The 16,318-nt window shown below is 44.9% G+C and overlaps 1 protein-coding gene across 14 annotated transcripts in view; it reads left to right on the plus strand.

Moving 5' to 3' along the window:
• Positions 1–16,318, plus strand: part of SRGAP2 (SLIT-ROBO Rho GTPase activating protein 2) — a 298,674-nt gene that overhangs the window by 194,821 nt on the left and 87,535 nt on the right. For 11 of the 14 annotated variants that reach the window (XR_007513824.1, XR_007513823.1, XM_049858123.1 and 8 more), the window contains 3 exons: positions 6,495–6,710; positions 7,327–7,455; positions 15,258–15,482. Coding sequence is in view for 12 of the 14 variants with exons in the window: in XM_049858123.1 (XP_049714080.1) it covers positions 6,495–6,710; positions 7,327–7,455; positions 15,258–15,482 (570 nt within the window). In the remaining 2 variants the exon portion in view is untranslated. The remainder of the gene's footprint in view (positions 1–6,494; positions 6,711–7,326; positions 7,456–15,257; positions 15,483–16,318) is intronic. The other 3 variants (XM_049858117.1, XM_049858119.1, XM_049858126.1) reach the window with 1 other exon arrangement.

Consider the following 16,318-nt stretch of genomic DNA (forward strand, 5'->3'; position numbering starts at 1 on the left):
TCTCACCCCCTGTAATGAGCTGGCTGGTTTGTAGGCCATGGCATAAGTGGTTTTCATTTTCTGACTCATGGTCCAGGAATGCCTTTGAAGTTGGAGTATACTGCCTTCCAGAGAGCTCTGGAATTCTCTGCCTCAGTTATATTCAAGGCTGTATCTGGAATAGCCTAGCAACCTCCCACAGAAGGAGCATGTGTAGGGGAACTGAAGCCACATGGATTGGCTGAGTATGAAGAGTCCAGGAAGCTCTAGAATTGAGAAAGTTCAGAAAGAAAGATGTTGAGACAGTCTAGGGGTGTTGTTGTCCCTCGAGATTGTATGCTTTTGTAGATAGATAGATGATAGAAGTATGGATGGATAGATTAGCTAGATAGATAGATAGGTTACATAGTGTCTTAGTCATCTAGTGCTGCTGTAACAGAAATACCACAAGTGGATGGCTTTAACACGCAGAAGTTTATTCTTTCATAGTCTAGTAGGCTAGAAGCCCAAATTCAGGGCATCAGCTCCAGGGGAAGGCTTTCTCTGTCGGCTCTGGAGGAAGGTCCTTGTCATCAATCTTAGCCTGGACTAGGAACTTCTTCGTGCGGGAACCCCAGGTCCAAAGGACACGTTCTGCTCCCAGCCCTGCTCTGTTGGTGGTATGAGCTCCCCATGTCTCTCTGCTCACTTCTCGCTTTTATATCTCAAAAGTGATTGGCTCAAGACACAATGCAATCTTGTAGATTGAGTCCTGCCTCATTAACATCATAGAGGTAGGAGTTACAATGCATAGGAAAATCACATCAGATGACAAAATGGTGGACAATCACATAATCGAGAATCATGACCTAGCCAAATAGAGATATGCATATTTTGAGGGGACACAATTCAATCCATGACACATAGATAGATAGATAGATAGATTAGATAGATAGATAGATGCATACATAGATGGATAGATAGAGAGATAGATTACACATATGGATAGATTACATAGATAGATAGCTGCTGTCAAGTCAGCTCTGACCCATGGCAGCCTTATGTACAACAGAACAAAACATTGCCCAGTCCTGCATCATCCTCAGAATTGCTGGCACGTTCAAGTCCATTGTTTCGGCCCCTGTGCCAATCTATCTCCTTTAGGGTCTCCCTCATCCTCGCTGGCCTTCTGCTTCACCAAACATGATGTCCTCCTCCAGCGATTGATCCCTCCTGTTGACATGTCCAAAACAAGTAAGTCAGACAATGTGCTGTCATGATCTATAGGATTTTCATTGGTGGATTTTCAGATCACCAGGCCTTTCTTCCTAGTCTGTCTTAGTCTGGATGCTCCACTGAAACATGACCCTGCTGGTATTTTAAATACCAATGGCAGAGCTTCCAGCATCACAACAATACACAAGCCACCACAGTACAGTAAACTGTTGTGGTACGCTCGCTTTTGTACTCCTCCTGAATATACGTCCCCTGACTTAGTGCAGCAGCTGTCTGCTTGAGGAGCCACTTCAGACTGGTATTTAGCACCTGTTTCCTTGAAACAGTGGCAATTTTTAGTCCCCCAGCTTTGCTTGCCTATTTGTCCCTGGTGCAAGGCATTAGGGATACAAAGACAAATAAGAAATGTCCCTGAACTCCAGGCATTTAGTTTTAATAGGGAGAGATGGAAGAGTACAACATCAAGGAAAATATGAGGTGATAAGAACTCTTTTCATGTGTGCACAAGAGAAGGGGTACTGAATTCAGTCTCTTAAGTGACACTTGAATTGAGTCCTAATTACCAGGGGCTCTTTTATTGTTCTCTGGAGTGTTCCTTTTTTGTAACATCCTGCTCTTGTTTCATGATGCAGTAGCTTTTCATTTCTCATTTATCTCTTTGGGGATATTATTGATGGATCGTTTTTAAAGTCTTCTTCTCTGTTTCCTTTAAGTTGCTTGTTTTGGTCTTGATTTTTAATATTAGATATTTTCCTCAAATGTCTGGTAATCCTCAGCTTAGCCGTCTGCTCATATTTTAAAGTGAGTCACTAAAAAGCTGAGTAGAAGCTCTGTGTCAACTGTGGTCTTCATGGTAGGGTGAGCCATCTGGGCCTTGTCTCTGGGAAGACCAGATCTCAATATTTCTAGGTCTTGGATGATGTGATTCCCCAGAAAAGGCTCTTCTGATCTTGTGCCTATGTTTGGGAGCTGAACTGAGAAAAGGCCTGGGCTGTCTTAACATTCAGTATATAATTTTCAGTTAATCCTCCTGGCTTAAGTTCAGAGCTAGCTTGGTGTCCCCAGTCTAGAGTCTTTCTCTAAGAGAATAAACCTCAAGTCTCCTATTCCAGTGGGAGAGGGAATCTGGGGATTCTAACTGTTTTTAAACAGACTCAGTAATTTCTCTGTTTTTAGTTCCACCTTCATGCTACTGCATGATGTGTTGTGGCTCTGGCTGTTTCTTGGCTGTCCCTACTTTTGGTTAAGGATTCAAGAGGTCAATTACTACTTGGAAACCCTGGTGGCATAGTGGTTAAGTGCTACAGCTGCTAACCAAGAGGTGGGCAGTTCAAATCCACCAGGCGCTCCTTGGAAACTCTATGGGGCAGTTCTACTCTGTCCTGTAGGTTCGCTATGAGTCGGAATCGACTCGACGGCAGTGGGTTTTGGTACCAGCTATTCAGCTTCCATGCCCATTCTTTTTGTTCTCCTCAGTTTACCTTAAAAAATTAATATTAAAAATGCTTTGGTATTATTTTTGTGGCTTGAGGAGGCAGCAGAGCTAAATGCATGAACTCGAAATTTAGTTTTTCAAAGTGATTGGTCTTTGTAGAACTGAGAATTTAGACTTCTGAGTTCTTCCTCTGGTTTTATTTGCCTCGCTATACATGTATATATATTTCTCTATGCCCTCTCCTGGCTTCCCCATTTGCCCAATTGGTTTGGCGTTACTTATTCAAGCTTCAGCCTCTGGGTGCCTCAGTTTCCCTTGAGTTAGAGGGACTAGTAATTCTCCCATATTTCCACAGAGGAGAGATTCAACGTTGTTAAGTCGTTTGGGTAACCACATTGATTGTGAAAGCACCACTGTGTGCATGACGCATTTCCCACCTGTGGAGGAGAGCACATGTGAAGAAGTGGGGCTTGCCCTTAGGAATTTATTTATTTTTTTTACACTAGGGAGTGTTTTACTCTCTTTTAGCAAGAGAGTGCTTTAAGTGCTTTAGGAGGACAGAGCAATATATATTTTTTATTTTTATGATTTAATTTATTATCTTGTTGGTATTGTTTCTTTGAGCTTTTTTTTTTGGTCTCACATTTATTCATAGTGTTTTCTCTTTATCATGCACCTTCATGAAATAGAAAATCACTTTCTTAACAATCGCTCACTTTTATAACTGTTCTCTCAAACTTTTGCATCCCTTGGTCAGGTGGTTTCTAGCAGGTAAAAAGAACCTCTTGTCTACCCTTCTTCAGCCAGAATAACAGATGCCTGCTTCTACTTCGTAGTCAATCTGGAGACCTGGAGGATCATGTGAATTACTTAGAAAAGCTTTTTAATGCCATCAGTTGTTAAATGTCACTTCTCCTAGAAACAGAGTAGATCTTACATTTATGGGGAATGGCGTCAGATTCAGAATAGGTAAAGCTGATTCAAAGTATTCTGTATCCAAAATGGGGCATAATTTAGACTCTAATGTACTTTAATTTTTGTCAATATCCCAATATTTTTCATTTCTTCTCACACTTCCAGGTTATCCTAAAGGATTAGTGTACCCACACAGTCCCTCTAACTCAGATTTTTCAGCATCAGCTCTGTTGACATTTTGGTCTGGATAATTCTTTGTGTGAGGGACTGTCCTGTGCATCCCTGGCCTCTACCCACTATATGCCAGTAGCAAATCCCTAGTCGTGACAACCAAAAATGACTCCAGACTTTGCCAAATGTTCCCTGAGGGCCAAAATAGCCCTCAGTGGAGAACCACTGCTCTAACTCAAACCCACTGTGAATATTTTCTCTTTCAGGACACTCTCACTAGACTTAGATCCCCAGACTGCTTCAGACCCTTAGCCAACCAGCATTTATGTTTTTAGCTTCTGAGCACATCTACTCTTCTCGTGGGTAGACCATTGGCTCTTATGAATCAGCCAATGGCAGGCCCTTAATGAGTTACTAAGGGAAACTAAGATATTTTCCTAACCTTTGAGGTAGGCTTGAATTACTAAGTACATCCCATAGATACTAGTATGAACAAGACAACGCTGGTTGGATAGACTCTGCGCAGTTTTTATATGTTTGTCGTCATCTTTCCTCCCAGCTAATCCTGCCCCAGTCCTATACAGAGGGGAAACACTGTTGCTTAGTGACTAAGGGTGTGGACTTGGAGTCTGACAGACCTGGGTTTGAATCCTGGTTTGTCATTAACTAGTTGTGTAACTTTGGATGAGACAATCTCTCTGAGCCTCAGTTTCCTCATCTTTAAAAGTAGAAATACAGTGGGTAGGAGAGAGATGCTGATGAAGAGTGAGCTATTTGTATCAGGTGGACACTTGAGACTGTGTTGGCATCTCCTGTCTGGAGGGGGGATGGGAGGATAGAGAGAGTTGGAAGCTGGCAAAATTGTCACGAAAGGAGAGACTGGAAGGGCTGACTCATTAGGGGGAGAGCAAGTGGGAGTACGGAGTAAGTTGTATATAAACTTATATGTGACAGTTTGACTTGATTTGTAAACGTTCACTTGAGGCTCAATAAAAGTTAATAAAAAAATTTAAAAAAAGTAGAAATAGTAACATTTCATGCAGTTGCTATGAGGATTAAATGAGGTGACACTCAGAAAGTGTTTGGCACACGGCATATACAGAGTAAGTGGTAGAGATGATTATTATATCACACGCTTGTTCAGACCCCGTGTTTGGCACACGGCATGTACTGAGTAAGTGGTAGAGATGATTATTATATCACACGCTTGTTCAGACCCCGTGTTTGGCACACGGCATGTACTGAGTAAGTGGTAGAGATGATTATTATATCACACGCTTGTTCAGACCCCGTGTTTGGCACACGGCATGTACTGAGTAAGTGGTAGAGATGATTATTATATCACACTCTTGTTCAGACCCCGTGTTTGGCACACGGCATGTACTGAGTAAGTGGTAGAGATGATGATTATATCACACTCTTGTTCAGACCCCGTATTTGGCACACGGCATGTACTAAGTGGTAGAGATGATTATTATATCACACGCTTGTTCAGACCCCCTAATGTGTGCATGTGCATGAGCACGTGCACACACACACACACACACGCACACGCCTATATCCCAGTTCCTACTCTCTGTAATTCTCCCTGTCAAAGAAATCCCACCGCATCAGAATTTCAGCACTCTAGAGCCTCGGATTACTTGATTTATTATCAAGCATTTTTGATATCCAGATAGAAGCTAGAGGCTCCCTGGTGTGGAAACAGAGAGTTCAGTAGGGAAGAGCAAGTACCACGTGGCTGGGAATAGTTTGGAAAGATTTGAAACAAACACCAGTCCCAAGTTTCTCAGCCTTCTCATTAACGAAAAGAGCTGGACTCCTAGACATTGTTTTGATGGCATATTAGAAACTCATACCCCTCTTCTTTTATACTGGAGCCCTGGTGGTGGAAGGTCGGCAGGTAGAATCCACCAGCTGCTCCTTAGAAACCCTAGGGGACAGTTCTACTCTGTCCTATGGGATCGCTGAGTCAGAACCGACTCAATGGCAACAGATTTTGTTTTGTTTTTTTTTCTTTCATACTACATTCTTTCTGTGGTACCTCTGGTTGCACTTGATGTGGATTTTATTCCTTTCTTCCCAGGCTCTATCTGAATCACTGTGCAGGTTTGCAGTGTTCGTAGGGTTGCTGCTAGATCACAGGATTGCCACCAGGATAAAATGAGAAGCTGCGCCGTGGCAGTTGGCACAGGCTGGAATATGCTAAGTACTCAGTAAATGGTAGCTGCCATTGTTGCTGCTGCTCTTCTAGTTAAGAGAGGGTGTTTGATCTGGATAAAGCAGGCCAGAAGGCTCCCTAGAATGCCAGACCAATATAAAGAACTTTTGGGACCTTTTCCTTTCCTCCATTTTCTAAGGTATAAAACATGCGGGCTACAACACAGTGCTGCCCTCTGTGGGGTTCCTACCCAGGCCCTCGGGGCCTGAGAGCAGTGTTGTTTCCTGTCCGCTCAGTACTGTGAAGCAACTAAGCAATAGAAAGCACTTGGCCAATATAAAAGAGTAATGCTTACAAATGATAATAAATAGAAATAAATAATATATGGTGGACATGAAGTTCTTTTAATAATAAGACATGTTGGCTCAGTTCAAATTTGCTTCCCTGTGCCTTGGAGTAGTCTTTAATATATAATGTTCACTGAACCAACCACTTCTGAATCTTTCAGATGGTTATCAGGATATTGCTTCATGGGGGAGCGGTCCAGCTTAGTCTGTAAAGCAGAGAATTGACCCCATTGGCTTGACCTCTGGGGGTGGGGGTGGGGGTGTTTTGCAGGTCATGAAGACGTATCATATGTACAATGCCGACAGCATCAGTGCTCAGAGCAAGCTAAAGGAGGCCGAGAAGCAGGAGGAGAAGCAAATTGGCAAATCGGTCAAGCAGGAGGACCGGCAGACTCCACGCTCCCCCGACTCCTCGTCCAACGTTCGCATTGAGGAAAAGCACGTCCGGAGGAGCTCAGTGAAGAAGATTGAGAAGATGAAGGAGAAGGTGGGCATGCTCTGACAGCTGAAGGGTTGGGGAGGGCACTCTGGGGAGCAGGACTGATAGAAAATTTCCTAGCAGGTGCCCTGAAGAGCAGAGCAAGGGAGCTCTGTGTTCCTTTACTGCCTGATGGCCAGAAGTGAGTCCTTATTGTCTACCGTGGAAGAAATCCTAGTAATTGCAAGAACTGAGGCGCCTGGGCTCCCAGTGTTTAATCTCTGGCAGATAAACTAGTAGTCATCTTTCCCAATCCATTTTACAAATAGAGCCAAATCCTATCACCTGGGGGGCTGTAGACGCAGAGTTTGACTTGAGATGTCAGGTGTTCAGGGGCAGGGGCAGTGGCACCTTTTAGGTGGCAGTGCCAGGATGGAGCATGGCATTTGCAGATACAACCAAAGTGGGCCATGTATCTGACATAGGGCGCCTCATTAACCTTTCCTGGATTGATCTACATTATGCCCTGGAATCTCATTAGACAGAATTAGAACCCAATTTAAGGCAGACGCGCATTGGGAGTAGCAGCATAATTGTGGTTCTTGAATGTCCTGTACTTTCATCTTTCAGAGAACAATCTCCCCTTTAAAAAAAAAGTAAAATTGAACTTCTGTTCCCTTTTCAGCGCCAAGCCAAGTACACGGAGAATAAGCTGAAGGCCATTAAAGCCCGGAATGAGTACTTACTGGCTCTGGAGGCCACCAATGCGTCTGTCTTCAAGTACTACATCCACGACCTGTCTGACCTTATTGATGTAAGTGCTTGAAGCCGGGGGTCCAAGGCTACCTCCTTCCCAGTGCTGGAACCCTGGTCACTGTTCCCCAGTTCTGTTGCTCAGGGACCTCAGGGTATTTAGAGAACAATTATGAAGATAGTAGCCACCATCCATCAAGCGTTTGCCATGTGCCAGGTACCAGGCAACACACTTCGCACATTATGTCATTTAATTCTCACCACTGCCCTGGGAGGAAGGCCAATTATCTCCATTTTTACAGATTGACATTCAGAAAGTTTAGTTAACTTACCCAGAGTCAGCCGATAGCAACCAAGACAAGATTTGCACCCAGATCTTATTAGCAAACCCATGCTCATAACCGTTATGCTCGTCCACCCCCCAGGAAATACTCCATTGGGTCAGCTACTTGTACTTTACAGAAGTTAGTGGCAAGAGCTAAAAAGTTAGGATGTTGTAACCTATGTTTCTCAGTATCATCTCATTTGATTGGCACATCACTCTTATGGCTAAATATTACCATCTCCATTTTGTAGTTATATAATCTAGGGGTACAGAGGGTTACACCACACATTAAGATCCTGATTAGGAGCATTTCTAGATGCCCCTGACATCTGGCCCATTTCTTCTGATATGGGGTGCAAAGGTGAACAGAAGCATGTTAGTAGGTACATGTTTTGCATGGGGCAACCACAAGGGATTGTCTCTGGGTGGTGCAAGTGGTTGAGCTCTCGACTGCTAGCCAAAAACTTGGTGGTCTACTTCTGAAAAATCAGCCACTGAAAACCCTATGTAGCCTGTTCTGCTCTGCACACATGGCATTGCCATGAGTCAGAATCAACTCAGCAGCAACTAGCAGCAACAAGCCACAAAGGATAAACTTTTTGTCTTTGGTCAGCCCTGGCCTCTTTTCTCATGCTGCTTCCCCTAAAACTTATAGTTGAGTCTTACGAACCCTCTCACCCCTAGGCTCCAGTGTGGTCCAGTTTCTAAACCAGCCCTGATTGAAACTATGTAAGTACACCTTTTCTCACCTCCGCCTCCAACCATGGAAGTGGGGACCCTGGAGCCAGCTGATGCAGCATCAGCATCCCAGTGCTCAGGGCTTTAGGAGTAGCCTGACCAGTCTTGTCTCTGAGGCCTGGCATTTGCCTCAGGCTCTCAGCGGACAGACCTTGCAAGCTTGTCTGCCTTGATTTCTCCACAAGCAAACCTTCCACACCTTCACATCATGTTGGGGGGTGTTCTGAGTTCTGGGCTAAGATTCACTCATATAAGCAGCCAGGTCATCTGGGGTCACCTGGGCTTGTCACGTGACTATTCTGGACCTCTCCCTTTTCCTGCTCTAGTCCCCCGCCCCTCCCCCCCATAAACTGAAGAATTGGCATGTCAATCTGGCCTCTTATCAGAGTTGCTTGAGGAGCTTTTCTAAAATACAGAGGCCTGTTTCTTCACCTTCTCAGCCTCTTACTGCCCTGGGTGTCACTGATTCCCTGGGTAAATGGAGCCTGATTCCTGTTCAGGCGCCTCTTTGTTGTTTCTGCTTGTTGATGCCAATCTGAACACTGTCCTTCAGTGGAGGTCAAAGCCCTAAACAGATCCTTTCTGCCTCCTCAGGGGAGCAGCTTCTCACTTTTGGGACAGAGGCCTGTTCTCAGGACTGGGAAGAGAATCGGTTCATACTTGTAGTCAATTTCTGCTGTTTATCTCACCTCTAGACCATCCAGTCTGCTACACCTCTTCCCCTGGTCTGGCCCTCCAGAGCCACTTTCCCACCCCTTTCACTGAAACGCTGACCTCAGGAAAAGAAAGGGGCCGCTGCCATATCAGTCACAGCCTAGGCAATTCACAGACCCTGTATCCGGTATGAGCCAAAAAAACCAGTTCCCTTCCAGTCGACTCCAAGCGACACCATGTGTGTCAGAGAAGAACGGCACTCCATAGGGTTTTCATTGGCTGATTGTTTGGAAGTAGGTTGCCAGGCCTTTCTTCCCAGGCACCTTTGGGCAGATTCAAACCTCCCACCTTTGAGGTATCAGCCAAGTGCATTAACCGCTTATACCACCCAGAGACTATCAGGTGTGAGCAGCTGTTTTAAAATCAGTCCAAGAAGCAAACTATTTTGCACTTCATTTCATCACTTAGGTTTGTTTTTTTTAAAAAGTACGTTGAGAGCCTAACTTCCCAGAATGTGGTATGAAGTGTTGTAAAAGAAGCATGCCAGCCTCCTCAGCACTCAGCCAGGGCGTGGGTCTAGGTTGCTCTGAGTAAGTCCAGTGTGGTAGCATTCCAGGCCACGTGGGTAGTAGAGTTGCTCTTATTTCCATGTTGCGGAGTTTCTGTTGTGTCTTGTTTTGTTTTTTTTTCCCCTGGGGCAATTAGCTCCTGTCTTTTTAAAAAAAAAAAAATAATAATAACAATAACATTATTCTGCTCTGTAAATACTTAGTAAATATTATTTGTGGTGAGATTTTGTGCCAGGCCCTGTGCTCTGCACTACGGGTGTAAGAAGAAATAAAATAGTTTTTGCCCTGGAAGTATTCATAGACATGCAGACAGATGATTTCTGTCACTGGGCAGCCACAGTGCCAGAGGCAATCACAGGAGGCACCAAGACTGTGTTTTTCAACCTGTACTAGATCACGATCCATTAGGAGAGTCATGAAATCGCTTTTATTGGTTTTGACCCATTTTCTTAAATGAATAGAGTAGAGTATATCAGAGTACGTCACACAAGTAAGGTTAAGTTTTATTTTTTTGAAACTTATTTTAGGTTTGCGTTGTGCACATGCATGTGTGCGTGCGTTGCAATGTAAGATGCAATATATATATTCCTGAGTTGGGGTTCAAAAAAAGTTTGAGAGCCACCAAGAACAGAGGAAGAAGCTCTCTTAATCTCCTCTGTGCACTCCGTGAGGGGAGGAATTAAGTCTTCTTTTCCCCCAGTGCTTAATACGTAGCTGGTCATACAATCTGTTCATTGAAAGAAGGAAGGAATAGAAGGAGGAAGAGGAGATTCTTTAAGCCAATGTTGTTTCTTTTTGTGCCTTTTAATTTTTCTTTAATTGTGGTATAATTTGCATGCAGTGACTGAACTTAATTGTTACAGTTCGAAGAGCTCTGACAAATTCATACCCTCTTGTAACCTATATCTCTATCAAGATAAAGACTGTTTTCATCACCTCAGGAAGTTCTTCTTGCTTGTCCTGAGTCTATCCATTCCCAGACTGACGTAACCTCTGTTCTGATTTCTTTCACTCTAAATTGGTTTTGCCTGTTGTAGAACTTTACAGAGATGGGATTATACAGTATGTACTTCTTTGTATTTGCATTTTTTTGCTCAGCATGATATTTTTGAGCTTTACCCATATTGTTGCATGTATCAGTGCTTGTTTCTTTTTACTGTGACCTATGCAATAAAAAGAACAACAACAAAAAGAACCGCTTTGGTGGTGAAGTGATGGTTTGAGCAGGAGTGAGTGGGGAGGCTGGGCACCTTGGCATTCTAACCTTGACCGTCTCCAGCACTTGCTTTGAGCAGTGGAATGAATCTTGTTCCAGTCCGTTGCCATCTGTGCTATGCGCACCACTCGGCCTCCTTCCTAGGGGTGTTAAAGCTCAATGTGTGCTTAGGGCATTGAGGATAAGTGAAAAGAAGTTACTTTTTTCGATACCAGTACATTGACACACGGACTAGCCTCCGACTTCTTTTCATAGTGCCGCATAAGATTTAAAGCCAGACTGTAGGAGCCTATGTGAGGCATCTGACACAGGCCAGGAAGACCTTGACTTCAGGCCAGAAAGACATTCTGAGCTGACTTGATAGTGTCTAAGAACTGAACCTCACTGGAATGTGATTTTCCTCCCCTGTACTCCTGTGGCTCTGTCAGCCCAGGAGGAGACGCATGAACGAAGACCAGTGCATTGTCCTCAGGCGTGGCTGGGTGCTGTGAGCACCGTGGATACGGATAGAAAGTTGAAAGCTCCGGTGCGCCCAAGTCAGATAGGAGGGAACACGGTTTTCTCAATAGGAAATTTTACTAAGGGCAGTACTTTTCTCTTCTGTATGAACTTGAAGTGGGTCTTGGGAAACACCCATTTTTCTTTTCTAGGGCTTCTGCAGTACCTGAGTGAGGAAATCAGATGGTAAGGGGTTAGTGAGCTATCAAGTCATCACACATCTGGATAGGCTGTCATTAAATTCTTATAAAAATTTGATTTCCCCTGAGAGGGTTTTCATCAAACATTGATATAACCCAGAAATGGCCAGGGGAACCGGGCACGGCCACAGAACTCATCAGAAGCCATGGAAAGCATGCCTTGTTCCCACTGTGGGCAAAATAACATGCTGCCTCTACTCACTGTGCTTCTTCTGGGAACAGGGATGAAATATTTAAACCCTGTTTACCTAACCTTGCCAGAAATTGCTTCTTTTCTGAAAGCTCAGATTCTGGCTATTGCTCCTACAGACATGTGTATAGCCAGGACCTGGAAAACCTATTCCGAACTTCCCTGGTTGGCTGGGGCCATGGAGAATGCAGAAGGCACACCACAAGTGAGAGCCCTCCCTATTGGGAGTTACATAGATAGAGGCAGTAGACCAGCTGTGAGAAGGCTCTCTGCCTTCCCTAGGCCACACAGAGTGAGCAAACAGAAGACTTCAGTGGTCACATCTACCCATTTGACTCAGGTGAGTATTCTACCTATGTGTATTATTCCCAAAGGAGCCCTGATGGCACAGTGGTTAAACAGTCAGGTGCTAAACAAAAGGGCGAAGTTTCGGACTTACCTACCAGCCGCCCTATGGGAGAAAGGTGTGGCAGTCTGCTTCCGTGAAGATGGCAGCCTCGGAAACCTTGCGGGGGCAGTTCTAGTCTGTCCTATAGTGTTTCTGTGACTCAGAAACAACTCAAGGGCAGTAGGTTTGCTTTTGGTTGGTATTACTTTCTTAAAAAAATTGTTAGCAGCTAGAATTTATACTCCTGGCATCAGTCAATCAGCTGATGTTTATTGAGTGCCTACTGTGGGAAGGGCATAATAGTGAGGGGTATAAAGCCCCCTACGAAGCTTACCTTTTGGTTGGGGTGATAGGAAATGGCAACCACAGAATGAGGGAGCGGATTCTGTGACACATGACGGCTACAGACTGAGTGGAGACAAATCAATGGAGGCCAGGGTCGCAGGGCTGGCTGGCTGGCTGGCTTCCCAGAGGCTGGGAATTTGACTTAGATCTTGAAGACTGGGTCCAATTCCAACAGCTGAGAAGAGTAGGAAACATTTCAGGAAGGAAGGATGCTGGATGCTGAGGGGCAGAATTTAATGGATTTAAGGATATTGTAATGTGCCCACATGGTGCCAGATAATATATAAATGCATTGCTTGTATTTACAGGCACAACAGTCTAGGACGCCGATGTGATCCTCATTTGAGACTCAGAGAGGTTAAGTAGCTTGCTCAGGGTAACACAGCTGATCTCAGGCTCATGCATTTTCAGTACTCTGCCCTAAACAGAGCGTGTCACTGGATTAGAACAGACAAGTCTGAAGAAGAAAATGGAGGTAACGTTGGATAGACAGGCTGAGGACAGATTACAGTTTGTTCTGGCTGTTTGATCTTGCTCTAGTTCTTTCACTTCACTGATCCTTTGCTTCTTAGTCTGGAAAATTAAGATAATATCTCCCTCACAAGGGTTATTATGAGGATTAAAAGGAAGACTGTATATAAAGCACTCAGCACACGGCCTGATACACAGTAAGCACAAGTAGTAAATAGAGGCAATTTTTGGTTGCCAAACTGAGGAAGGAAGACTTTACCTTAGAAAAAAATGAGAGCTATTTTTGGTTCTTCAGCAGGGAACTGACATAATAAAAGCTGTATTTTAGGACAGTTAAGCATCCAGCACTGGTGTAAGATAATAAGGGCATGAATCAGGGTAGGGGTAGTGAGAACAGAGAGGGCAGGTGAGTTACCAATAGCATGCGATGGTTTATAAAGGGCCCATTGCTTTCCCCTCATTCTTTTCTGCCTTAAAGAGCTCCCCAGCACACACACACTTGCTCAGCCTGGGGGCAGCACTTTTACTTCTGGTCATTAGACTTACAGGCATGAAGTTAATCCTCGGAGCTGGTCCTGAAGGTTTGCAGGGTCAAGGGCAGCCTGGCTAAACCAGCAACATCTCCCTGAGGAGGAAGGGCCCCAGCACGTGCAGCCTCCCAGTCAGCCGCCTTTGTCTAGCTCCCATTTACTCTTCCCTCTCAGCTGAATTGAATGTCTTTCCATCCTCTGCCTCTAGTTAAGCTGTAACTGCTGTTCTTCCGCCGCAGCCAGGCACCTGCCAGGGCCTGTTGGCACTGAACCCAGAGCTCAGCCCGACAGGCGCTCCATCACTGAGCATCTTGTCAGATCCTGGGAAGGAGGAGGCAATCCCATGTTTTTTCTTCGTGCTGCTGGCTGCTCCCAGTGTGATCGTGATGAGGAGGGAAGGGTGGCGGGGGCGGGGGGTTAATTTGATGTCTGCTTATGGAATGAAATTGCATTCAGACAGATGGTCTTTAGCTGTGGATTCTTCTCTGACGTTTCTTCTCTGGTTCTGGACCTCAGAGCTGCTTGAACAATAGAGAGGACAGTAGATGTTCTAGGAATTTGAATCTCCAGGTCCTTCCAGAGGGACAGGAAATATTGTCATAAAGTTCTAGAATGTTGCTGCTGAAGAGGATCTTAGGGATTACATTTAGTCCAAGGGTTTTCAGACTTTTTCTCTAACAGAATTCTTTCTTCAAACTAGACCTTAGATAGAATCCTGGTATATTAAACAGAAAAAGCAGGAGAGCTGGTTTGGTTGAGCAGGTGTGGGTGCCGCCAAGCCCTACTAGTTTGGCTGTCCTTTTACCGACTTCTCAAGGGCAGCCCGCACGCCCTGGCACAGCATCTCAGAGCTCTGGTATACAGCTTGAAAACCACTGACCTGGTCAGATGCTTTCATTTTACAGTTGAGGAAACAAACTCCAGATGGGAAGTGGCTTTTCCAAGGTTGCCTGACTTCTTGTCCGGTGCTTGTTTTCTACTGTTACCTTTTCGTACCGTTTCTTTTTACCTTTTGCTTTTAAAAAGTCAGAATCCTTTCCATGATCTGAATTTTTCCATTAAGACTTATGTTTCGAGTTCTCTGATCCTATATATGCTATTTCTGTAGGGCAGGGGCTTTGGTACCAAAATCCTAGCCTGCTGCTAAGGTCTGGTCCCAGAATGTTGGGAGTTGGTGGGGGAAATGACTGACAGAGTTAGTACCCTCCTTCATTCTCTTCTTCACCCACCCAGAGTTCTGAGTAAGTTAGGGTGAATTAACTGCCCGTGCACCACTCCTGGCTTCTGATCCCTGAATGCTGAAATGGCCTGGCTTGGCTGATACATAGTGACTCAACTGCAGTAACCTTCAAGGAGTGTCAGGCTACATTTTTATAGTTGAATTTTGTTATAATGGGCCCCAGATAAACCTGAAAATAGAAGAGGCTTCTCTTTAACTCTCAACTCTTCTCATGTTTACTGAATAGTACTGTACAATGCATGATTAAATTACATCATGTCATCCTCACCAATCCTCCTCATTCTAAACACCACACAACCCTCTAAGGTGTTGAACTATTACATTGGAAGTCAAGAACTGAGAAATCTCATTCTGATCTTGCAAGTCAACATGTCAGCCTTCCTCCCGCTGCACAGCCAATCTCATCGCCATGATCCGATCTACCCTGAGGGTCACCCTCCTTTTCTGCCAAGCCTTAGGGTTGTCCATGGTCTGCTCATATGCCTTCTCCTTCCCACAGCAGTGTTGTGACCTAGGCTACCACGCTAGCCTGAACCGGGCCCTGCGCACCTTCCTGTCCGCTGAGTTAAATCTAGAGCAGTCAAAGCACGAGGGTCTGGATGCCATCGAGAACGCGGTAGAAAACCTGGATGCCACCAGTGACAAGCAGCGCCTCATGGAAATGTACAACAATGTCTTCTGCCCACCTATGAAGTTTGAGTTCCAGCCCCACATGGGGGACATGGTGAGGCCCTATCCCCATCCTCGTACCACCAAGGGGTTGGAACTCATTGTCTCTAGATTCACAGCACTGAGGCTACATTATCCTGGGGAGAGGAAGGCCTGGGGCTGGCTTCCTGTCAGGTGGGTGTCTCCCCTACTAAAGTGAGGCACGATCTGCTCATTCAGCCAACACTGACAGAGCACCTGCTGTCCACCAGGCTTGGCTGTAATCGTTGGGAATTACAGTACTCAGGGAGCTTACAGTCTGGTGAGGGAGGTCGCTGAGGTTGGGGAGGAGTTAGAAAAATGCATAGGGAGGGGCACCTAAAGGGGCCAGCATGATCAAAGAAGGTGAAAAGCAGGTGTGTTCCAGAACTTCTAATAGTTCAGTCTGGTAGAAGGGAAAGGGCGGTGTCAAATGGTAAGCCTGGAACAAGTGAGAGTTGAAGTGCAGCTAGATCCTAGAGGCCTTATGGGGGGAAGGTTAATGGGGGAGTAGGTTCTTCGGTTGTTGGATTCTGGGGGATCTTATTCTCCTGAGGTTAGAAGATTATAATAAAGTCTGTAGCTTCACTTGGGTATTAAATACACAAATCAGAATGAATACCTCCATAAAGGGGTAGAGCCAAGAGGCCATCCTGAAGGCCTGGTGTTGGTTGCCCAGGCAGGGGCACATTATCATGAGGGCCCGTTTGGACTCTTTGCCTCCAATGACTGAAACAAGAGGGGCCTAAGTAAACTGAAAAAAAAAAAAAAAAAAAACTGAAGTGAGGGAAAAGAGAAGCTCCTTGGTTTTCATGATTCTGAATCTTTTCATTCCACTTCTGGCACATACAAATCAGAGTGAACCTAAATCCT

This window comes from Elephas maximus, chromosome 18 (genome assembly GCF_024166365.1).
Source record: "Elephas maximus indicus isolate mEleMax1 chromosome 18, mEleMax1 primary haplotype, whole genome shotgun sequence".
In the NCBI taxonomy this organism is placed as follows: Eukaryota; Metazoa; Chordata; class Mammalia; order Proboscidea; family Elephantidae; genus Elephas; species Elephas maximus.